The sequence below is a fragment of the Aspergillus luchuensis genome, chromosome 4 (genome assembly GCF_016861625.1).
Source record: "Aspergillus luchuensis IFO 4308 DNA, chromosome 4, nearly complete sequence".
NCBI lineage: Eukaryota > Fungi > Ascomycota > Eurotiomycetes > Eurotiales > Aspergillaceae > Aspergillus > Aspergillus luchuensis.
Genome location: NC_054852.1, coordinates 2,230,237 through 2,253,027, shown reverse-complemented (window position 1 = coordinate 2,253,027; position 22,791 = coordinate 2,230,237). Strand labels below are relative to the sequence as shown.

The following is a 22,791-nucleotide window of genomic DNA, read 5'->3' as shown; positions in this document are numbered from 1 at the left end:
ATTAGAGGATGCTACCATCGACATACACCGTTCAACTACTACGATGGACAAGATAAGAATCCATTCCTCGACTGATCGATTTGTATTGATCTAGTAAGTAAGCTGAGTAGTAGTAATGTAAAATCGACAAAAAAGCCGCCGTTTTTTAAACCATTTATATGGATTGCAACCCTGCTATACTATATGAATAAGTTATAGCTGGTTGGTCTAGTTGATGCCGAGCAGCTCAACCTCGCTAATAATTAATCAGTATATTCCCTTTCTTTCAATGACAAGAGTAGAAGGTGGTAACTTACAAGACGAGGGTCGAGTTAGGGGGGATCAAGCCGGGGAAACCACGGGGGCCGTAGCCGTAGTCACTGTATAAGATATATTAGAAGAAGACTTCATATTAATGACTTTTGGGGTAGTATATCCAATCCGGGGGATAGGAAAATCTAAATCTTAAGAAATAGAGAAGAAAGAGGGAGAAAAACTCACGGAGAAATAGTCAGGATGGCCTTCTCGCCAACGCTCATCTGGGGGACGGCCTCATCCCAACCTGGAGATTAATTAATTAGTAAATTAGTCCATTTCGTTTACATCAATATATATAGTTAGAGGCGATGAACATACCCTTAATGAGACCACCAACACCGATGGCAGTCTTGAAGGCACCGCGACCACGGGAGCTGTCGAACCTGTTGATTTCATTTAAATTAGTATGATGTCAGATTCATTCTCTTTCATTTCCTGGACCATGTTTAGAATGTCCATAAAGCGCAGTACAGCCACTGTCATGGACATCTACTTTAAAGGCTGGAGAGAGAGAGAAAGAAGGGGAAAAACGTACTGCTTGCCCATCTTGTTAGGGGCGTTCTCATCATACAGACAACCAGTGTAGTGCATGGAGATCTGATCACCCGGCTTGGGGAACTGCTGGCCGTTGCCAGGGGAGAGGATTTCCTTGGTGACACCCATTGTGATAGATGTAATTGAATGTGGTTTGGTTAGATGAGAGAGAAAGAGGGGAAAATAGAGAAGAAGAAGAAAAGTGAAGCAGAATGGAAGGTAAAGAGAAAACGAAGAAAGAATCGGGCCAAGTGGGGGCGGGGAGGGGAGAGAGGGTCAGTTGGTTTGATTTATACTTTGGATTGATTCCAGGGCGAGAACCAATTACTACTGAAATTAATTTACTTTGGGTTGGCGGTGTATCTTTTTTACTGCTATTATTATTATTACTAGAATTCATCAAGAAGAGGGGAGGGGAGGGGGGCAAAAAGGATAAGGTTTGATATATTGGGGGAAAGAGAAAGGGCATGCGATGATGATTGACTGATGATGATGGAAGATTCGCGCCGCCTGTGTGGGTTCGCTTGGCGCGGAAAAGTCCAGTTAAGTTACGTTACTACGTTTACTTCACTACTTACTTATTAATTGCCTTCTCGCTGTGGCCTCATTGCCCCCCCGTCTGCAGGTCTGCAGGTCTGCAGCTAAAAAGTGCTGTCCCAAATGGAAGTGCTACTTGGATAGTACTGGTTGCCGCCTGTGCCGCCTGTATTATTTATTATTTATTTACTACATGATTTGATTGTCTGGTATAGTTAGTATTGTACTTAGCTGGCTGGCTGGCTGGCTGGCCGCTCATCGACCACTACTTCACCAGTAATTAATCCATCAACTTCAACATCATCAATCATTCACGTTTATTTCTTCCCGTGTGATATCTCAGAAGGGGAAAAGCAGAAAACTAAACCTAACCAACTGTCAACGCATGCAACCCCAATCCCCATGCATGTGATGCATCCTGTCAACTCCCCTCCCCCTCAAATCATTCATGACTTCGTGGCTCTGCTCCATTCCTTACCCCCAAAACGACATCTTCTTCACCTCCTCCAACGACACCTCCTTGATCTGCGTTCTCGGAAACCGTGCATCAACGGGCGCATCATCATCACCACCATCCTCCCCCAATCCCAGATAATGCAGCTTTGACACACCCACCTGCTCCAAGAACGGCACCACGCGATGGAAATTCAGCCCAACCTGCTCCAATCCATGACTATCATCCGACAGACAAAACCTGCCCCCGCGAGCCAGAAATTCCTGACAAATCTCCCCATTCGGATACGGCTCCTTCATGCCCTTCCTCAACGCCGCCGAATTCACCTCCAGCAATCCCCCATATCCCGCCACGTAGTCCAAATTCCGTAGAATCTTCTCCCAGACCCGAGGATACTGCTGAAAGCTCCGATCGGGATCATCGCTCTTCAATCGGATCAGATCGAAATGCCCCACTACTACCGGCTTCACCTGCTTCAGCATATCCAGTTGCTCATCGAAGTATGCCTCGAAGAGCAACTCGTCCGTCCCGCCGGCTAGCGTCCGCGCCTTCTCGTACAGCGGTCGGTCATAGTCAATAGGGACGGTCAGCGTATGGTGCACGGAACCCATGAAGAACTCGAACGGGTGCCGCGATAGAGACTCCTCGATTAGCTGTCGCGAGCCCGGCCGGATCCAGTCGATCTCGAACCCGATGAGGATGTTGATTTGACCGGCGTATTTGGTTCGGAGGCGCGTGGCTTCGGCGAAGTAGGCTGCTTCGTTGGCTACGTGGCTGGATTCGGTGTCGCCGGCTTCGATCTGGGTTGGTTAGTTTAATGAAATGGCTATGGGGTAACGATAAGCCGGTGTTTCTGGGATAGAGAGTATACCTCTTCTGGGTAGAAATCTTCTTCATGGCGGGGCATATGCTCCGTCAAGCAGAAGGTGTGGAATTTCTTGGAGATGGCCAGCTGGATGATTTCTTCCAGGTTGTCTTTGGCATGGCCGGGGCAGAATTGCCCGGAGTGACTGTGGTGAGAGAAGGGCATCTGGTGAGATATATTAGCAGGTGAAGTTTACTTAGAGTGTAGATGTTGTGATTGAAGTCGTGATATGATGCGATGAGTATCACTTACCGCGGCCGGTTACCCCGCGATGGAGGGGTTGCTGTTGTTGTTGCTGGTATATAAGGAGAAGCAAGCCGGAGCTCGTGAGTGTCAGGCTGATTATAACTGGTCAGCCACTGACGAACTCGCTTAAACGTGAACCTGAACTAGGCGGTGGTGAAGAGGACCGTGTGAAGAAACAAGGGAGTTGTTGCGGCGAGTCAATCTGGACGGATGATGTTCTGCTCGACCGGCAGCTCCGCCAGCATCTCCGACTCCAGATACGAGATGACGATCACGCTGTCTACAGAATATATTCCAATATTTATGCGACTTATTTATGCATCCAGTATTATTGTACTCTAGTATACATCTATTGATACACTCCAGTGTGCATACAAAGCTAGCCAGCTAGCTCTACCACATTGCCCCTCCCACCAAGCAGGGCTATCTTCACACTTCCTCTATCCAAATATTACCCCATCCCAGCTATAGCCACTATTATTCAACCGTCTCAGCATCATACTGAACTGTCCAAATCCCGTCCCAGCCCATTAACCACCAAATAATCACCCCACGTAAACCCTTACGAAAACCCATATACCCCTAGAAGAATAAACCTCACCCCGCCGCCACCACCATAGCAACCACATACTCCCCATCATGCGATATGGACAATTTCCCTACCCTCCCAGCCTCATCCCCATCCCCATTGCCATCTAAATACACCACCTCCGGCCTCCCTCCCTCCTCCCCCACCGTAACCACCACATCCTTCCAGCTAATATGCGCCGCGCCACGGGGCGCCGCTTTCCGCGCTGCCTCTTTGGCCGCGAACCGGCCGGCGAGCCACCGCGTCATGTCGGGGGATATACTTATGCTTGGAGTAGTTGGAGATTTGGCTGGGATAGAAGAGGGCATTGGAGGGAGGGAGAAGCGGGTGCGAAAGTCTTGTTGTTCGCGGGCGTGCAGAATGCGGTGCGTGAAGCGGGTGAGGTAGTTGGGGCGGGCGAGGAGGCGGGTTATTCGCGGGAGGTGGACGATGTCGGTGCCGATGTTGAGGGCGAAGGGGAAGGGGGTTGGTTTCATGGTGGTTGTGTTCGTTGGGTGGGTTGGTGGGAGTGGTCAAGTTGTGGGTTGGTTGGTTGGGATTGTTATTGTGAAAGGTTGGATATGGTCAGGTGACTGGTTGGCTGTGTGACTGGTAGGTACTGAGTGATTGGTGGGTGTGGTTTACTACAGGCACATATTGTAAGAATCTATAAACCAGGATCGAATTGTAGTGGCCAGTGGTGTTTATTCCCAGTCAGTACTGGATACTCTTGGTTGTAGTGATCTGCTGGCTGTTACACGCATGCTTACTTCTACACCGATATAGGCACCTCTTTGTAAAGATTTTACCAGTTCCAGACACGGCAAAGTTGGAGAACAAACGTTCACGGTGTATACTCTATATGTACAGATTCACACCTCCCGTGGAACCGCCAAACCGTCCCAGCAGGCAAGATTTCAAGGACACACACTGCCCGAGCCCGGCAGGGTGGATCCAGACCACCCTGACCAACGACCCATTCGGTCATGGATATCATGCATCGAGCATCTTCAATTAGGTTGTTTGTCCTCGACCGATTCCCGTATTAAAGCGGTATTCTAATGGTCCTTCTTTTTCTCGTCTCCGTTCACTTGTTTCAAGAAGTCCCTGTGAGAAACATTAGCTTGCGTTCCAGCACCCCAACCAGATCGTGCATAGTATTTGATTGCAGATATGTCCATCTGTCTCAGAGGTGAAACGTACTGGATGAAGGTCTCCTCATCCTTGGAGGAAGCCTGGATGGGAGGGGTGGCAGGCTTGGGCTGGCCACCACCACGGGTAGCAAGACCAACACCGCCGAAGAGAGCACCGAGAACGCTCATGGCGAGCTATACAGAGTCAAGTAGTCAGTGTGAGAGTTCCCAGGCAGCTGGCAGGGTATGCCATCGGCCGATGTTATGACCTCGGCAGAGATTGGTCCCGGGACAGGGGAGGGTTGCAACGGGGCGGCAACGGAGACGTACAACGTGGGAGCCGACCTGCTTGCCGGCGATCTGGTAGTAGACGACCATGATGACGGATTGGAGGAGAGAGTTCAATGGAGAACGGTCAGGTCAGAGCGGCGGATGTAGCGGTGCAATGCGAGGTCCAGCGGGAATCAGTCGTTGGACGGCAGCGATGGAAGTTGCGGCTATGGTCCTTGCCTGTTTGGGACTGGCGTGGATGCTGAGTCAGAGATGAGTCAGGCACAACTCAGGGTGATTTGGCTGAGTCAGGAATGAGTCAGCCTAGTAATGTGTCACGCGAGCTAGCTTGCATCTCACGTGATGTCCCGGAAGTGCCCGACACGTGAGGGTCCCGGGAAGACATCACGGGATATGATGGCATGATTAAAGATGCCCTGAAAAGAAACGAAGAGTTGCGGTATCACAACACCTGCAGATGCAAATACAAAAGCTACAGCCAACGTCTGGCCACCGAGGACTTTGTACACCGTAGAGGCTAATTTATCCACCAACCTGCTCAACTATCATAGTATGTGGCGGTGTCATCACAGCTCTCTCCAGTAAACTTAGTTTATAGTTGGTAGAAGCTCCCCCCATCCGAACCTCGGGGGAAGTGAAATCATCCCTGGACGAGACGTGGAGATTTGCCCCGGCTATGAGCTGAGAGCTGCTGCTGGTCGGTTACTGCTGGCGGTTATTCTTGCAGCGAATCGCCGATGCTATAAGATGCTGCCAGTCCATGGTTTCTTTCGGCCCTGGATTTGCTGGAGCTCCTGTTGACTTTCTAGCTGTCTGGATTTGAAGTCACCATCTCTTGCTTCTTCTTCTTCTTCCCCCTTGATCTACTACTTACTACTAATCTCCATTCCTCGCTTCAAACTCCCTTCCACATTTTTTCCAGTCTGCTAGAAATTCATTCCTTCTTCTCTCTTCCCTTTTTTCTCACCTCTCAGTCAAGCGCTTCTCATTATTCCAACCCATCGCATTTTATCCCATCATCCTCATCATGTTCTGGGGAAAGCATCACGACGACACGCCCGAAGCGGCCCAACAACAGCCCATTCCTCGCAAGAAGCTCCCTTCACATTTGCAAAAACTAGCCGACAACGATGACAGTTTTTATGATGACATTTATTCCTCATAGTAAGCGTGACACTTTCCCTTTCCCAACTTTAGTGTCGATGTGTCGGGAGGAAAGAAAGGCACTCTTTCCATCTCCGCGTTGTCTCCCCGCATTTTCCGATCCCCGCAAGAAAACCACCAAAAAAGCAACTCTCTCACCCACACCACCATCCCCAACTAATTCCCCATGGCATAACTAACCAAATACCATCAACTCCAGCTCCGTAGACTCCACCGAAACCCCCTACCGCTACGCCGGATACGCCAACCGACTCCGCACCGTCTTACTCTCCGCCCACCGCTACGTCGCCTACACCTCCGACATAGGCGAATCCTTTCGCCCCGTGGCGCACCCCTGGCTAGTGCGATCCGCCTACGGCATTTCCTGGACCTATCTAATCGGCGATGTCGCCCACGAAGGCTACAAAGCCTACCTCCGCAATCGCCGCGTCCTAGCGCCTCCCTGCGAGGCCTACAAAGATGCCAGCGACCTTACCCACGAGCAAGTCGCCAAGGGCATGGTAACCGGCAACATCGCCGGCTCTTTAACAGGCAGTAGCAGCAGCGATACGCTGATGCCATGGCCCACGACTCACGTTCCCCTGGCTGAGGACTACCGCACGGTTATGGCCCAGCGCGCCGTGTTCCAAGGTATCGCCAGTATGGGTCTTCCGGCCTTTACCATCCACTCCGTGGTCAAGTACTCTGGGCGCATGCTGAAGAACTCCCGGAGTGTCTTTTTCCGTACTTGGGCGCCTATCGGGGTGAGTCTGTTTTCTCCAATTGCGGTATAGAATTATTCCGCTGACAAGGGCAATAACTACTTACTAGCTCGGTCTCTCCGTCGTGCCTTTCCTCCCATACCTATTCGACAAACCCGTCGAAGAGGCCGTCGAATGGGCCTTCCATACCGGACTTCGTGCCTATGCCGGTGAAGATGCCGTCCGTCCGTTGCCTCAGGCCGTGAGGACGCCTCATGACGAGGAGACCTCCCTCAGCCATTTCCTCCGGGCCCAGGCTGAGAAGAATAATGGCGAGGTCATGGGCTACGATGCGAACGTCTCCTGGGAGAAGTATAAGGAGGAACGCCGTCGAGCGAAGGAGCAGCGCATGCAGGAGCGTGAACAGCGCGGCGAGAGGGGTCCGTTGGCGTTGTTGGGTTTCGGGTCGAATTCGAAAGAAAAGAAAGAGTGATTGAGTGATTGATCCCTTCCTACATTTTCGCCCCAGTATCTCTTCATTTGAACTCTGTTTTTTTCTCTTGCCCGGGATTTTCTTATGTCATTGGCAATGGAGGGATGGATGGATGGATGAAATGGTTCTGATTTTATTATATCATTCGCCTCTCTCTCCGCTGCATTTTTGTACTGTACATAATTGTCTCTTAGCGTTTTTTCTGCTCTCCTTTCAGCCAAACATCATCAGTCATCACGAACCACATCATTCAAGGGCCAGGTCAAACGCATCACTTGCTACTCAATGGTCCTCCGCATTTGCCTTATCAACAGAAACAATTCCTACCAAGGTACCTGTTTTCAAAAATACCTGCAGACCTCAAACCATCAAACTACATCCTACGTCTCTACAAAAGAATCAACCACATTTGAACATTTTCCTTCAGCCCAACCCAACCAAGTCAGATTTAATCCAACTAGCTGGGCTAAGCTAAATAGCTAGCTTTGCATGCTTGCATCTTGATCTACTTTGATAAAATAAAAAAGAGAAATATACATCTGTACACATAGCGAGATAAAAAAAGGACGGACAAAGAGGTAGATAAACAAAACGCGGGGTAGGAGAGTATAGCACGGCGTTCACTCGTCACAGCAGATACCTACCACCCAATCATTAAAGAAAAGCGTAGGGGAGGGGGTGAGTTCAGTCAGGAGGAATAGGTAGGATCCATGCCTGAGGGAAGATGGATGATCATAGGGAGAGGATGGAAAGAAAATATAGAAAATGGGATAGAAGAGTAATAAAGTGATTGCGGTGGCAGGTCTTTTTTTCTGTGTCACCATAAGGAGAGTAAGAATGGTATGGATGAAAAAGGTAGTGGAAAATGGCACAAAACGTGTGGGGAATAAGAAGAGTAGAAAAGAAAAAGAAAAAAGGATATAATCAAACAAATGCCAGGGAAATGAGGACACGATGGCATATCAAGATAAAATGTGAATACAGTTGGGAACAAATGGCAACATCAACAACGCTTGGTATGTATTCCACACAGATTAGGGGCCCAACGCCCCCAACAACCTCTCTAGAGCGTTGCGTCATGGCTTCGGCTTATATTTTGGCCCTGTCTAGTATTGAACAAAGTACACGATCCATGGTTTATAGGAGAAATACTGATGGGCTTAGTTCCAGCCGAGCGAGTTCTCGGCCATCACCGGCGCGCTGATCATCTGGGTGCGGCCAGTGCCCCGGCTGTTCTGGCTGTTGCGGGAGAGACGGCCACCTGCGCCGAAGACGGACCCAGCGCCGCGGCCTTCGCTCATCTGGTCGACGCTCGAGGGGGAGCGCTGGTGCAACTGGCGCTTCTTCCGGTACCGACGCGCAACCCAGAACATACCAGCACCATATGCTGCAGCACCGGCCACAGCACCACATCCGATACCAACGGCACTAGCCTTGGTGGTTCCAGATGAGCTGGTACCAGCATCGCTTTGGTCGTAGCCACCGTCACTGCCATCGCCGTTGCTGCTGCTGCTACCCGATCCACCGCTGTTGGACGAGCTGCCACTGGAAGAACCCGACTCGCCCACCAGAAGAGGGATGGAAGGGTCGATCATGGCCATCAATGTCTTGACCGTCTCGTTGGGCTGCTCGTAGAGCCTCGAAATGGGGTTGTGGAGCATCTTCCTCAGGGTGTCAACGTCATCCGAAGGGATATACATCAGCGCAACGGTAGCAATGTAGCCAGTGCTTGCCGAGTTGTCGTAGGGTTGGAGGTCGTACATGACCACGTCAGAGTCATTGAGCTGCAACGCGTAGCCCATACCCTCGGGAACATACATGAAGATCTGGGAGGAAGACAAGGGCGTTGTGGCCACAAAGCTCCAGCGCAGTTTGCCATTGAATCCGATTTGGACCAAGGTATCGTTGGCCGGCTGTTCGGGAAGACCACCAGAAGGAGAGATCGATCCAGGAAGCTGAGGAGCAGCAGTGCTGGTACTCGAATGGGTAGCTGTGCCCGTGCTCAGTGACGTAGTAGTCGTGGGCTCAACCACGAGAATGCTTGACGGCAGGTAGTTGTCAGAATCGGAGGTGGTTGTGGTCGGTTTGGGGGCTACAGTCGTCTCAGCGGCCGAGGTGGTCGTCGTGGTTGGTTGTGCGATAGGCGTGGGCGTTTCCTTGCTGGTAGTGGACGGGGCATAGGAAGGCGTCGCAGATACCAGACCCGAGGACTCCTTGGTGGATGTGATCAAGGGTATTGAAGAGGCAGGGCCAGAAATGGAGGTAAACTTGGATGCAGAGCTGGTGCCAATGGCAGAGCCGGAAACGGATCCAGAAGCAGATCCCGACACAGATCCAGATGCAGAGCCAGGAGCCGATGTAGGAATAACACCTGCAGATCCCGAAACGGATCCAGACGCCGACGTAGGGAACAGTCCCGCAGATCCAGATACAGACCCAGACACCGATGTAGGAATGACGCCTGCAGATCCAGAGGCGGATCCAGAAGCCAATGAAGAAGATGCTGATTCAGAAGTGGTTCCAAAAAGACCCGTCGAGGCAGATCCTGAGACGGAAGCAGAAGCAGATTCAGTCGAAGTGGGCATGATGACAATGCCACCACTGATGATAGGAGTCGAGGCTCCCGCTGAGGAGCTCTGGGTTCCGCTGGAAGCCCCGGGAATAAGAGCCGTCGAAGTGGCCGAGATACCCAGACTAATAGCCGAAGGTTCCAAGGAAGCGCCTGAGGATGTGCCAAGTAGGGCAGAAACAATATTGACCGATCCAGAAGATGAGGCAGGCGTAACCACAGGAACACTAACGGAGATGGTAGGGAGGCTCAGAGGGAAAGCACTGGAGTCGGCAGACTCGCTTGCACTCTTGCTAGTAGCAGAGGCAGATCCGCTGGAAGTGGTGGTAGTAGGGAAGAGGTCCGAGAGGAAGCCGAGGACACCTCCTGATGATGAGGGGGTGGAAGAAGAAGAGGTCACGTCTTCAGATGCAGACGGGATGAGGCTCGAGGATGCTGACCCAGTAGTCTGAGAGGCTGCGCCTGACGAGGTGGCCTGAACAGATGTGACCTGACTCGAGGAGCTCTGGGTTGAAGACTCGGACTTCGAAGTAGACTCAGCCAGAGGGACCTGAGCGGAAGAACTCTGGGCAGATGCGCTCTGGCTAGTGATAAGCTGACTCGAAGTCTCTGCCTTCGAGCTAGGAGTGGCAGATTCCGACTGCGAAGCCTCGGCCGAAGACTCCGTAGTGGAAGCAGGGGTCGAGGATGCTGGGCTGGATGAGCTTTGAGTGGTGGAATCCTTAGCCGTAGAACTCTCCGAAGTCGTCGAGCTATCGCTTGTAGAACTCTTGCTTGACGTGACATCTACAATGACGCCAGCAGAGCTTGAAGCGGGAGCGGGGGTTGCAGAGCTGGACTCGGCTGGCGATGCGGTAGTGCTGGCCGTGGAGGTTGCGCTGGTGCTGGTAGAGGACCCCAAGATACTTGAAATGAAGCTCTCCCAGGAGTCAGCCAACGAACTCTGGCTAGATGTAGTAGCTGCTGCTGCGGCCGCTGCGGCCGACGAAGAAGCTGTCTCTGCCGTCGTTGCTGCTGCTGACGAAGAAGCTGCCTCTGGTTTCGCTGACGATTCAGACGCGGAAGTGTGCTTCTCGGATTCGGAGGTAGACTTCTGCTTTTCCGAGTCACTGGTAGTTGAATCCTTGTCGGATGTTGTCGCGCTCGCCGTCGAAGTAGCAGCAGCTGCCGCCGGGGTACTCTCTGCACGCTCAAGGGTAGAGCTAGTTGTCGTTGAAGCACCGGGAACGTTGGGTGCCGTGCCCACGATAGTATGCGTAACACCATTGGCGTCCACGGAAATGGTTACAGGAACAACGATAACAGCAGGTGAAGGGTCAACGATCGGGCTTGTTTGTTCATTGTCCGAGGTGGGCGCTGAATCATGCGTGCTCGTTTCGGACCTGGTTGTCAACTCGACAGGCGTAACGGGCTGGGAGGAACCAGGAACGGCGGAGCTAACCTCACGCGCTCCCAAGTCCCGGACCTGTCCTGCCTCCCGGGCTGCGACGAGCTCGAGGCCGCCCAAGGACAGGAACGCGGCCAACAACGAAGTCGTGGGCGCAATCATATTGATTCGAATGGTTGGGTAACAATAGCAGGCGATAAAGAGTGGTCAGGTGGTCGAAAAGACCGTAACAATTCTGAAATGAATGGACAGAGCGAAGGCTCAGATGGGAACCTCCAAAACCAAATATCCCAAGGCACGGAGTATTCAAACGTCAAGGATCAAAGCCAGTCGTTGAGATTGCTGATGCATGGGGTCGGTGGTTGGAAATTCGAATAGTCTAACCCCCGGGCTATATAGATGTCCTATTCCCGGCGTTTTCGTATATCCACCTCTCCACGATTTGAACCACTTGAAGCGAACCTATCTGAATCGAAGGATGGCGCGAGCGATGGCGATATCCCGAATCGGTCGACGGCTGGGGATGCGATGACAACGGTCGGTAAGCTTCCTGGTATATTGAGTCGAACAACAACCAGAAAGTTTGCAGATATCACAAAACTATATCACCAAAAAAAATCTCCGAATCAAAAATATCGATAGCGACAAGCTCTAGTAGTGCACTGACAGCTGACGGATGGATGTGCGCGCACCAACGGCGGGAGTTCGGTATAAACAAAGCGGGTTCAAAGAGCGGCAGGGGGTGTGGTCGATGAGAAACCAACAGTAACCCCTCACGAAAACTACCAGCAAACAAAACAATAACGAGTGTAGAGGCGGTAAGGAGCGAGCGACAAGATCTAAGAAAGGGATGTTAAGTGAGAAAAACGGCCGTGGAGAGGGGGAAAGGTGGAGGTGGTAATGGTAGTGGAGGAGGGGGGTGGGTTGTTATGGTGAACGGCGGTTGGAGGTGGTGGTAGTACCTGAAGAGGGCGCGCGACCGTGGGAGGGGGATGGGATGCAAGGAGAGAAAGGCTGAGGATGAATTGGCAAGTCCCAACGGCTCGTTGACGTAGAAAAGGTGTTCGCAGGTGGGCTACGTCAACGAAGCACCGGCGCTGGCGAAGCAAAAACGGGGCGAAGAGGGGGGAAAGAGAGAGGAAGAGAGAGGAGGAGGAGGAGGGAAAGGATGGTAGTAAAGAATGAAAAAGATAGGCGATGCAAAGTGAAGAAGCAGAAGAACAATAATAATAATACCAAAGGAAGGACGGGAAAAATCAAAATCAAAAAAATGGTGGTAGTAATTAGGAACAGTAATAATAACAACAGCACTAAAATGAATGAAAGGAGAGTGAGAGGGAAGGGGAGATTACTTCTGGCTGGCGGTTTGGATTAGTTTGGCTTAGTTGGTTTGCCGGTCCGTGTCATCGCCTTTTTTTGGTAGATTTGATTATTTTGGGGCCCGGCTTTTACTTTTTGACTTTACTTTACTTTACTTAGCTCTTACCACCACCACTTGGATTTCCGGGTTGGGCTGTGGGAGTTGTGGTTTGGTACCACTGGAAAAAAGGGGGGGGGAGGAGGGAAGGAAGGGAAAAAGGCACGGCAGGGGAAAAACGAGGCACACCAAAGCAGAAGGGGGAAAAAGGCAGGAAGCACGCGGGAAAAGCAAAGGAAAAGGCCGTGGCTACAATGCCAACCACCCCATGACAAGGCCATAAACCACACGCACCGGGTAGAGGTGGGCCCCCCTTCCACTTCGTCCCACCTCTTGCCGTACGGTATTGTACCTTGGTTGCCGTATCTTCACCTCGCATCCTCATTAGCCCAATTGCACATTTGCTCACTCACTGACGACAAATGCCCGCAACAACCTGGGGTTGAGCATGTTCTAGGTCTTCGCCATTTTATACTGGAGTTGCTGTCGTTGCTGTCGTTGCGTGTCACAGGTTCTGGACTCTCTGCCTACACCTCATGCACTACAATCATTACATCCCGGCTAATATGTATGAGTGTATTTACTAATGGCCGAATGAATGAATGAATGGATAGTGTGAACGGACAGTATGTGCGTGTCTGGCCGGAGGAACGTCCCAATGGAGAAGGCATGTACGCATGCCGTCCTGGTTGAATCCCCCCATCAAAAGGTACACTAGATGCCAAACGATCAATAGTATACGGAGAAGAGAGCTTATTTGGGTACTGACCATGGCCGCACTCCGTCTATAGTGCAGTATCTATCTACAACGGCGCACATCAAGACCAACTCCGAGCTCGCTACCGCTGGAACTATTGAGAACACCCTCACCCCGAGTGGTTCAGGCCATAGATCGCATGATATGCAGTGGACAGAACTCTTTCTTTGGGAGTCTAGACGTTGAAAGAGGGGTAGCATGGTGTATTTCGATCGACATACTAGGGTCTCGTCAACCGAACAGATATGGAGCACAAGGTGTCAATCAGGTATCTCCTCTTCACAGATCGGGAACTCCTCCGCGCACTTTGTGTGCAGTGTAGAGCAGAACAAGGCAGGGTATACTGTAGGCTGCGGGCTGTCATATGCCCTGGCAGTTTGCTCGAGGCTGGGTTGATGCCGCAGCATGCAGAAGGTGCATAGAATCAGGAAGAGGACACAGCCCGGCAGTTGCACTACCTCACGGAGCCAGAGAATGATTGGTGGCCATGTTGACAAAGTGTCCAATCATTCCGGGATGTCGCAGGGAAATATGGTAAGGAAATTAAACCATCAAAGTCGGCTCGTATGGGGAGATAATGATCGCGGTCTAAGGAATGGGGGAAGATTGATGCTTAAACTTGAAATGGGATCCTCAAATTTCAGGCATGTCACGAAGGACTCAAGGATACATACTGGACAGGTAGCACAGCGTAAAGTGGCCGGTGAAAGTGGCCAGGGACAATTGCCGATCAGCAGTGGTACGGCGCGCATCGTAATTCCCGCCTCGCACGCCAGCCTCTTCTGCAAAGGGCATAATTCCGTCAAGGTTCGGACCACCACAAGGCCTAGACTGACGGCGTCGTTTTAGTGTGGGTGGTTCCTGGATGGATGTGGGGATAGCCCCGGTGCGTGGTGATACGGGCAACACAAGTTGCTGCAGCCTGCTCGACGGGCTGGCAACAGGGCAAAAACAACTCCAGGCAAGGATCATCAAGAGAGAAAGAGAGAGAAAATCGCATGGCTTGGTTCGGTTCGAACAGGCGAGCAAAAGGGATTTTTATTTTTTCGTAACTTGGATCGGAGGAATGTGATAAGCATGGGGTTATGCACCTGCCAGCCAAGATAATGCGGTCGGGTGCATTTCCTCCTCCTTGAGAAGGAAAGCAGCGTTTCTTTCCTCTCTTCCTAACATTACAACCACCAGCAAAGAAAATAAAATCCAAGAAAATAAAATAAAAAAAGTAAGATTATTGATGCCCCTTCCCCTCCCGCCCGCCGGGTTGAGTCAGTCACAATGATGGCCATCCACCCCCGGCTGTCTCACCATCCCTTCTTAACCCCAAAGCATCCAATACCATCCGTGCCTCGTACGGAGCCACTACGTATGCGCACCCGTCCCATCCATTCTACCGGTATGCAACAGGCCTTACTATATTCAATATGAGATACCTGTAAAGCTCCATGACATGGGTATGTGGTGTGCTAATATGCTGGTAGCACTGCATCTTTACGAAATTCTAGTTGCTGCCTTCAAGACCATCCTCTTCCATTCAGAAGCTAGTGGCGGTCACTATTGACCTCAGGGCCTTTCGAGAACGTGCTCCATTCCGTTAGTCCTGGGCTAATTTCTTAGCCTACTCACGAAGGATGGGAGGAGGGGCCTGCTCAGACTCCAGCAAGACCCGGCCCGGTTAACGCTGGGCGAGGAAGACGATGGAAGGCATGTTCATGTCTTACACCACGTGCATGCCCAGCGGCGCCAACCGTCACACGCAGGGAAAATAAGAGTTGTACGTACTATCTTCTTCTTCTAACCCGCCAGTCGGTGCTGGTGCTTTTTGACAGCGCGGCAATCATCGATCTTTTTCTCCCTGACATGATTGGAATGTCAGAAATGCAGGAGAGTCACTCACAGCCCCTGCTGGGGGGGCCGCCGTCAGGGCTGAAACAATGGCTCTTTCCATCCCTTCGGTCTCAGAATTGCCACGAACAGAATCGTACAAAATTCCACAGATCGCGTATTGGCTGAGACTCTTGGTACCCAAGGCCAGCACAGTCAGAAAGGATTTGCAGGAGCGCCCCCATGGTCATTGCTTCTTCGAGTGTTGGATCTCACGAAGAGCATGGCCTAGGGCGATGTGCGACTCTAGAAGGCTGACGGTCAGAACTGCTTCAGCAGCATATGCAGATCGGGAAAGTCAAAGCTTCGATTAAGACCCAAATCCAGATGGGTTCCTCTGTAATACTTAGGAATTAGATCGTCGTTCGCCTGAGTTGACTAGAGACGGTGGACATTTGGTGATACTACTAAGAAAGCTAGATGAGTCGTAGCACCCACGGAACTTCGTCCGGCAGTGGCACCATTGTTCGCGTTGCTATTTTAATCTTGTAGGCTGAGTCCATTCAAAGAGCGTCTTCGAGTCTAAGCCTTGGACGGACGTAAGACCACTCACTGACCATTTTCACTAGGCCATTGTATCTTGAGGACCTATACCGCTAGGCCCATCACACATATCTCTATCCTGATACCATTATATCATATGCTAAATGCGACCAGTTCCTGGGACGGGGGATATGACCCTGAATCTAATGAACCATGGACAAAAGTTGCCAACGTTCCAAGGACTGGGAAATTACTTCAAGCAGGCACTAAGCCTGTTCCTGACTGCTGCCCCACCGTGGCCCTTGGTTCCATTGGTCGGTGGTCGGCTCTTGGCGCGTGCATTGCCCCCATGCGGACTAGCCTCGCCCATTTTGAGGCCAGCGATTCCCTCCATCTCCAGCAGATCCAATCCTGGAGACAGTCACGATGTTCGGATCAGAGCCTGAAAAAGGTCGATCAGTTCAGTAGTTGCAGTGGACTATCCCTGAACTGTTCCAACTGCAAATCTTTATAATTCAGCTTCGTACCAACTTATACGAAAGGCCACTCGGAGATGGAGAACTATGCTAATAATAGCGGATCAGTTCTTCTTATTTGACCCATGACCCGTTCGAGCTGAATCTGTGCTTTTACCGACCCAGCCGATCTGAGACACAATGGTTCGCTTAGCTACGATAGAAGACCCAGCATAGAGCACGGAGGACGGAGTAAATGGCACGAATGATCTTCTCGCATCAGCCATCTGAGCTGCATCCGACAGCCGGTGTCGCATTAGACATAACTAAGCCCAGCTGCCGCTCGAATCCATGCATAAAGTCACCGTTGGCATTCGGATTGCTAACATTAGAAATCGGACTTGTCGACGCATAGGCTATTCACACCAGGCTCGCCAGTCTATCCGTTGCCCCCAGCCGAGATGCAGAGTATATGCACATAAGCAGTGTTTGTCTGCATTTGTCCAGTTATGTACTCGCATAGCATCACATTCATATCCAGGAATTCGCATCATTGCTTGCTGCTCACAGACGAGACCCTCGACTTGGCACACTGCTCACCACCCCAGCACACTCAATCTCCACATCAGTCCCCATTGGCAATGTCTTGACCGCAACGCATGTACGAGCCTAGGTTTATCAGTAAGTATGTGACTCTGCCCAGGGGCAATCAGGCGAAACGCACCGGTTTCGGATCCGCGAAAAAGGAACTATAGACTTCATTGACAGCGGCAAAGTCATTCATATCAGCCAGGAATATGTTGACTTTCACGGCATCCTGGAGACTAGAGCCGCCTGCTTCAAGGACGGCACTCAGGTTGTTGAGGATTTGTTTCTGGACCTCGTTAGCTGAGTAGCTTTAGGCACACCCTTGGTTAGGGATATTTATTTGGGTTATGTAGGAATGAAAGAAGTACCGTTCTTGCTTGAATTGATCCCTCAACCATCTTGCCTGTAGCAGGGTTTACGCCCACCTGCCCAGAGCAGTAGACCATGTCGCCGACGACGATGCCCTGGGAGAGGAATGGCGGTGGGAGAGGGGCCTTTTGGGTGCGGATGGGGATTCTGGTTGCTTTGGACATCGTGAATATTGTAGATGCTATAGTTTCCTCTTTCTGGCAGTTGAAACAACCTATATTGTTTCCTCGAAAGGCAGTAATGCTTCAGAATATATACCTGGGGAAGGGCGAAGGTTGATGATAAGCGGGGAAGTTGGAGGAGTCGCGCTTATCATGAGTGGTGACCCACCGAGATGTGACTAAGAATGCTGGCGATAATGAGGAGATCATGCACACCACAGAGATGGTACCTTATGACAATGGCAGATATTTGGGTGTAGACTCTTGAGTTTTTGATACTATGAATAACATTGAGACATACGAATTAAGTTGGGAAGAGTTGTTAATAGATCTGGCAGTACCAAACGATTAGACCAACCGATAACCGTGCCACAACTATATATCTTCCTCACAACCGCCAATGTTGCTCAACACCACAACCCTAGATTTCGTGCTCTGAAACACATCACGCAACCACCATTTAGCGAGAACCTCATTAATATAGTTCACTTCTGTAAATCTAACACAATGACACTCTCCTCCAGCTGCATTCCAACGTCACATTCACAGTATCCATACAACGCAACCACGAACTTCCTCATCTTCAAACATCATAAACGGATCAGTCTCCGCCAGATGTCTCCGCATTAGCAGATATCACAAACGGTGCACGCAGATTCACTCTCCTAACACAAGATGGCCTTTGCCACGACGATTGAACACGTCCACAGCTCATCTTTTGAATGCACTCTGTGCTGCAAGATGCAGACACGTCCCTATCCTTCTCATCATCCTCATATCCCTTCTCTGCATTCGTGAAACACCCAGAGATCATGGATCCCCGGGGTATGCGGAAGAAGGTGGCCGAAGCCGCGGCGCGTCTCAGACTCTCCAAAGCTAGGAGGGATCTCGCGAAGCTGAAAGCTGCGAAAAAGATGATTGAAGAGGAGCGAGCAGAAGCAGCTGCAGAAAGAGCTGCCGCGGAGCTTAACGATACTGAATACATCAGATGGCCAGCCTTCAGAGTCATGGAAACGATCCCGGAGATCTCTGAGACAAAGTCCGTTGATATCCAAGTCCACGGCATGAAGGCCAGGGTTTATTTAAGCCGTCCTGACGAAGATATCGTGCCGCTGCGGTACCTCAAAAGAGCAGACAAAGATAGTGAGTATATATACCCATCCAAGCGCATTCAATACTATCCATATCATGTCACATAGGTAAACCAACTCCGAAGGAGCAAAGCTAATTCAAATACTACTAGAGATCGTCCACCGCGCTGTCTGGATCTTCCGCATCGCCAGAAATGGACGTCGAGTCAATCAGAATAGATGGCCTACCCTCGAGACCATTTTCTTCGACGTCTTCCGTAACCTCAAGAATTCTCCTCAGTGGGATAAAGGTCTCTTCGAGGACGAGGCAGGCAGTGCTGCAACCTGTCCAACCAATCTTGAATTCAGACAAGCACGTTACAACCAAGACAACGTACTTCATGCTCTCATATCCGAGCTGTTCTTCAACGTGGATGTCATGCACCCGACTTCAAAGCCTATGCTTTGGTTCCACCTCTAGTACGTAACAACATCAACCCTAACAGACCCTACACCAGCAACGATATACACTAACCCCATCACCTCCCATCCAACCAGTCCAAAAGTCATGGGAGAATATCTCGAATATTGGACCGGATATAAGGAGAAACGTCAAGACGGACCCTGTACCTCCGGCCGCGTCGTCGTTGATTATTATCCCGATGCTATGTACGCACGCACCGTCCTGCCAATGACAACTGTATAGTCTACCCTCCTATCCAACCTCCCCCCAAACACCAACCCAACCCCACTAACACTACCACCACCACAGACCCTCACCGACAACCAACCCCTCCACAAAACCCTCTCCCAAAACTTCCAACTCCACCTCGGCCAACTCCTAACCAACCTGCACCACATGCACATCCACCGCCACCACCTCCCGGACCAAGAAGTCTTCCTAATCAACCTCCACGGCAGCAGACTCCACGTGCAACGCGCCATATTCCCCAGTTCCAAGATCTCACGCATCTACTGCAAGAAGTACAAGCCCGTCGACAATTCCAACACCGAACTGCACACTTTCCGCGCCGGAGACGCCACTCGCCGCTACACCGAGCAAGATCTCGAGCACGATATTGATCAACTCGATTGGCTCCACACTCTCAAAGAGGAGAGAACCGAGGCTCCGGACGAAGATGACGCCCCCGTGTTCCGCGTGCTCGCTAGCAAGGAATATGATCTCTGGAAAAAGACCGATTGGCATGCCGCGTTGAAGCTGTTGGCTGGCCTCAATCGTTATTTGATGGGCGGCCGCGCTAAGTGTGGTGTTATGCAGAATATGTTTGAGAAGTTTCCGCTGGAGGAGGTGGAGTCGCAGCCTGTGGAGTCGTCGTCGTCGTCTGCGGCTAGGCGCTGAGAGGGGTGAGGAATGGGTGGTGGTGGTGGTGGTTTTTGCGCTGCCAGTGCGATAGGCGTGGGGGACGGGGACGTTGTTCAATCTCTCGTCTTAACTTTTTCTTTTCGGTACTCTCTTTCTTTCTTTAAGGCTTGCACTTTGCTTCGACTTGGCTTTGCTTAGATTTGCCTTTGCTTGTCTTTTGCTAGCTTTTTGCTTCGCGTTTGCTTGGTCTCCGCTTAGCCTTTGCTTGCACTTTGCTTGCACTTTGCTGGCACTTTGCTTTGCATTTACTTTGCTTTTGTATTGCCTTTGCTGGCTCTCTGCCTTCGTTTCTCTTTCTCGTCTTTTGCTCATACCAAATTGATGTACCCATAGCATAGCGGGAAGATGGCGTTAATAGAGCAGATAGCGTAGCTTAGTTTCCAATGATGAATGTAACTCTAACTACTGAGAGGAGACGCACTACATAATACATACTCGTTGGTCATGGCAGAAATCAGCTCAAATAGTCATACAGAATTGTGCGAAGACATCCAAATTTAGTCTCCATGACGCCGCTCAGACTCAAAAGCCGTAAAAGCATCAATGCCCCGTCCGTCCTGTCCTCCCGTGCGGAAGTATTCAACAACAACACCTATGGCGTAGCATGTTCCTGCGGTAGCTACGCCACTGAACAGCATCCTGCGCAAAGCTTGGCCAGCTCTGGATTGGCGTTTCGAAGAAGAGCCCTTAGCTTGTGAAGTCTCGCCTGGTAATTCGGTCTGATGATCAGGAGCTTGGCTGGAGAAATGCTCCTGTGGTAGCTGAATAGGTGATGTAGATTGTTTCAGGGTTTCACTATTTCGGCCGTCGAGGCTAGCTTCAATTTTGTCCGCTGCTTTGGAAGGGAGAGCGGAATTTTCATGCACCGAACTGCTGGATTTTTTGAACACAAGAATATCCCCACCACCTGAAACTATTTCGTAACCATCGGTACGCATTCTTGCAAAATGGGGTAGGAACTTGGCAGGGGCATTCAGGCGACCTAGGATCTCTGCCGGATGGATTGTCTCGTCTGAAGCCTGGAAAGATGAGCTTGTCTCTGCTTCATTTACTTGAAGGGTCGAGGGATCATATGCAAGCACTCGATAGGTTTCGGTCGGTGGGGTATCAACGTGTGGCTGCTCAATGGTAGCAGATTGATCGAAGTTCTTGGTAGCTTCCTGCTTTCCAGACTGGAGTACCTGTGAAGCTTCCCGACTTTCTGCAGTTTGTTGATTGGGTTGTACACCAACGTCTGATTTCTCTGGCATGACGGACTCGTCAGAGGCGCCGACAGTCTCATGCTTTTGAAACTTGCTTCGAACGCTCTGGGCGTCAATGTCACCAGCGGGATCGACAAATGAATCGAACTTATCGTCGAGAGATTGGCGGATCTGCTTCTCAATCTCAGGATCAATACTAGGCCTAGCCAAGTATTGGGAACGAATATCACTGGCATTCAGGAGGTCTAAATCCTCCTTCCTCTCTGCTTGCACCCTGTCCTGTTCGTGTGCTGTACTTAGAGGACTTTCAGGCGTCTCTAGAGATCTCATCGAAGCCTCATTGCTTGGTTGATCTCCAAACGAACGACTGTTGACCGGCGCTTCTAGGTGATCATAGGTGACGCGTCCGCTGCCCATTGTGAGATCCTGAAGCTTAGGTTGATCGGCCATGATCGCTTCTGAGAGACTACTGAGTTTCTCAGAAACATCTCTCTGGTCTTTCATAGTATCAATTGATGGCTCCAAAGCTTTGTAGCGAACTTCTGTTGGTGAATCCGATTTCTGCACCTCAGGGGTTTGAAAGGGCTCATCCGCGACTGGTGCCACCTCAACACGTTGTTGCGATGTTTCTTCTGCGCTATCGTTTCCTGCTTCTGTTGCCGGCTTAGGTTCTGAAACTGATCGTTCGAATGGGGATAGATAGCCGGTGGGCCCAGAAGGAGGCTTCTGGGTCCCGGCCAATGTATCAATGTCGTTCCCGCGAGAACCCTTTGCTGTGGCCACCGGCTGCTCAGGATCCTTGGGTATCATACGACCACTAACAGGATCGAATTCATAGTCTGGTCGACCCGTCTCTGATATAATCTCGTCTGAAGATGGGACCCCGCCACTCACGTCTGATTGTGGCTTCTTGGGCGATTCCGAAGAGTCCTTCGAGACTGCAGTAGTGGCCTTCGGGCGTGCTGTTGTATTCATGGTACTTTCCGACTTGTCAAGACCTAGGAAAGAACGACAAATGGAGGTAAAGGCATTATCAAGCTTCTCAAAGGAGCTAAATGGCTGCAACCTTCTTCCGAACAATGCTGCGTAAGGATCCTTATCAATCTCCTTCTTGATCTGGTTCATTCTCTCCTTGATGCGGGACCTTTCGGCCTCCCAAAAGTCACCCTTGATACCTCCTCGATTGTAAAACTGAAAAGGCTTGTCCCGATCATAGCCCGGTCCGTAACCTCGGAACCCCCATGGATTCTGACTTTCGTACACGTTCGCTTTCCGCGGACGTGTGGGCTTTTCACGAAGCTTCGAAAGACAGTATCGTCTGTGTTTATCTATCTGCTTCTCCAAATACTCGTAGTTTATCCTCTCTCCCGGACCGCGCCATATGTGACGGCGCTGGCAGGAGGACTTCAGATGTTGAGATGATGCGAAGAGTATGGCTTGGGGATAAGTTCTGGCCAGGGCCGTGGAACGTCTGACGGCCCTGATATTTGCAACTGCGGTTGTATATATCATGGTTGAGGCTCGCGAGTACACTGTGTTTGAAGTATACAAGCTAGAATGGAAGGACGCTAAGCAAGGCGGGATGAAGCTCTTCGACCACGACGTCAGACCGGATTCGGACGGCCACTGAGCTGTCTTCGGTTACATCACAGGGGACGATTAGGGGTCAGGAGGGCCGCTACAAGGACAGTAACCACAAAATAGAAACTTTTATCAGGGAGATAGCTAATCAGTTTATCGGAAAGAGAGCTAGAATACTGATGAACGAAGCATGGAGTGACTTGGAGTGCAAGGGAGAGTAGAGAG

The 22,791-nt window shown here is 50.8% G+C and overlaps 10 protein-coding genes across 10 annotated transcripts; 2 read left to right on the top strand and 8 right to left on the bottom strand.

The window, feature by feature from the left end:
• Positions 1–207: 207 nt before the first annotated feature.
• FKH1 (FKBP-type peptidyl-prolyl cis-trans isomerase) lies at positions 208–960 on the bottom strand (the record flags this gene model as incomplete). The annotated part of the gene is made up of 5 exons (XM_041689141.1): positions 208–235; positions 297–359; positions 481–541; positions 616–680; positions 833–960. The coding sequence occupies 5 exons, from the start codon at positions 958–960 to the stop codon at positions 208–210; spliced, it is 345 nt and encodes a 114-aa protein (XP_041542855.1).
• Positions 961–1,842: 882 nt separating this feature from the next.
• HIS2 (histidinol-phosphatase) lies at positions 1,843–2,852 on the bottom strand (the record flags this gene model as incomplete). Its single annotated transcript, XM_041689140.1, has 2 exons — positions 1,843–2,622; positions 2,694–2,852. The coding sequence occupies 2 exons, from the start codon at positions 2,850–2,852 to the stop codon at positions 1,843–1,845; spliced, it is 939 nt and encodes a 312-aa protein (XP_041542854.1).
• A 678-nt stretch (positions 2,853–3,530) lies between these two features.
• On the bottom strand, positions 3,531–3,998 carry AKAW2_40773S (holo-ACP synthase; the record flags this gene model as incomplete). The annotated part of the gene is made up of 1 exon (XM_041689139.1): positions 3,531–3,998. The coding sequence occupies one exon, from the start codon at positions 3,996–3,998 to the stop codon at positions 3,531–3,533; it is 468 nt and encodes a 155-aa protein (XP_041542853.1).
• A 561-nt stretch (positions 3,999–4,559) lies between these two features.
• AKAW2_40772S (ATP19 family protein) lies at positions 4,560–5,012 on the bottom strand (the record flags this gene model as incomplete). The annotated part of the gene is made up of 2 exons (XM_041689138.1): positions 4,560–4,829; positions 4,965–5,012. The coding sequence occupies 2 exons, from the start codon at positions 5,010–5,012 to the stop codon at positions 4,560–4,562; spliced, it is 318 nt and encodes a 105-aa protein (XP_041542852.1).
• Positions 5,013–5,952: 940 nt separating this feature from the next.
• Positions 5,953–7,262, top strand: AKAW2_40771A (mitochondrial fission process 1 family protein; the record flags this gene model as incomplete). Its single annotated transcript, XM_041689137.1, has 3 exons — positions 5,953–6,089; positions 6,289–6,832; positions 6,900–7,262. 3 exons carry the CDS (start codon positions 5,953–5,955, stop codon positions 7,260–7,262), a joined length of 1,044 nt encoding a protein of 347 aa, XP_041542851.1.
• Positions 7,263–8,422: 1,160 nt separating this feature from the next.
• Positions 8,423–11,380, bottom strand: AKAW2_40770S (putative mucin family signaling protein Msb2; the record flags this gene model as incomplete). The annotated part of the gene is made up of 1 exon (XM_041689136.1): positions 8,423–11,380. One exon carries the CDS (start codon positions 11,378–11,380, stop codon positions 8,423–8,425), a length of 2,958 nt encoding a protein of 985 aa, XP_041542850.1.
• Positions 11,381–14,052: 2,672 nt separating this feature from the next.
• Positions 14,053–14,364, bottom strand: AKAW2_40769S (uncharacterized protein; the record flags this gene model as incomplete). Its single annotated transcript, XM_041689134.1, has 1 exon — positions 14,053–14,364. The coding sequence occupies one exon, from the start codon at positions 14,362–14,364 to the stop codon at positions 14,053–14,055; it is 312 nt and encodes a 103-aa protein (XP_041542849.1).
• Positions 14,365–16,775: 2,411 nt separating this feature from the next.
• AKAW2_40768S (uncharacterized protein) lies at positions 16,776–17,332 on the bottom strand (the record flags this gene model as incomplete). The annotated part of the gene is made up of 3 exons (XM_041689133.1): positions 16,776–16,880; positions 16,936–17,085; positions 17,168–17,332. 3 exons carry the CDS (start codon positions 17,330–17,332, stop codon positions 16,776–16,778), a joined length of 420 nt encoding a protein of 139 aa, XP_041542848.1.
• Positions 17,333–18,051: 719 nt separating this feature from the next.
• AKAW2_40767A (uncharacterized protein) lies at positions 18,052–19,759 on the top strand (the record flags this gene model as incomplete). Its single annotated transcript, XM_041689132.1, has 4 exons — positions 18,052–18,472; positions 18,573–18,879; positions 18,958–19,099; positions 19,172–19,759. The coding sequence occupies 4 exons, from the start codon at positions 18,052–18,054 to the stop codon at positions 19,757–19,759; spliced, it is 1,458 nt and encodes a 485-aa protein (XP_041542847.1).
• Positions 19,760–20,280: 521 nt separating this feature from the next.
• AKAW2_40766S (uncharacterized protein) lies at positions 20,281–22,497 on the bottom strand (the record flags this gene model as incomplete). Its single annotated transcript, XM_041689131.1, has 1 exon — positions 20,281–22,497. The coding sequence occupies one exon, from the start codon at positions 22,495–22,497 to the stop codon at positions 20,281–20,283; it is 2,217 nt and encodes a 738-aa protein (XP_041542846.1).
• Between the last annotated feature and the right edge of the window lie 294 nt (positions 22,498–22,791).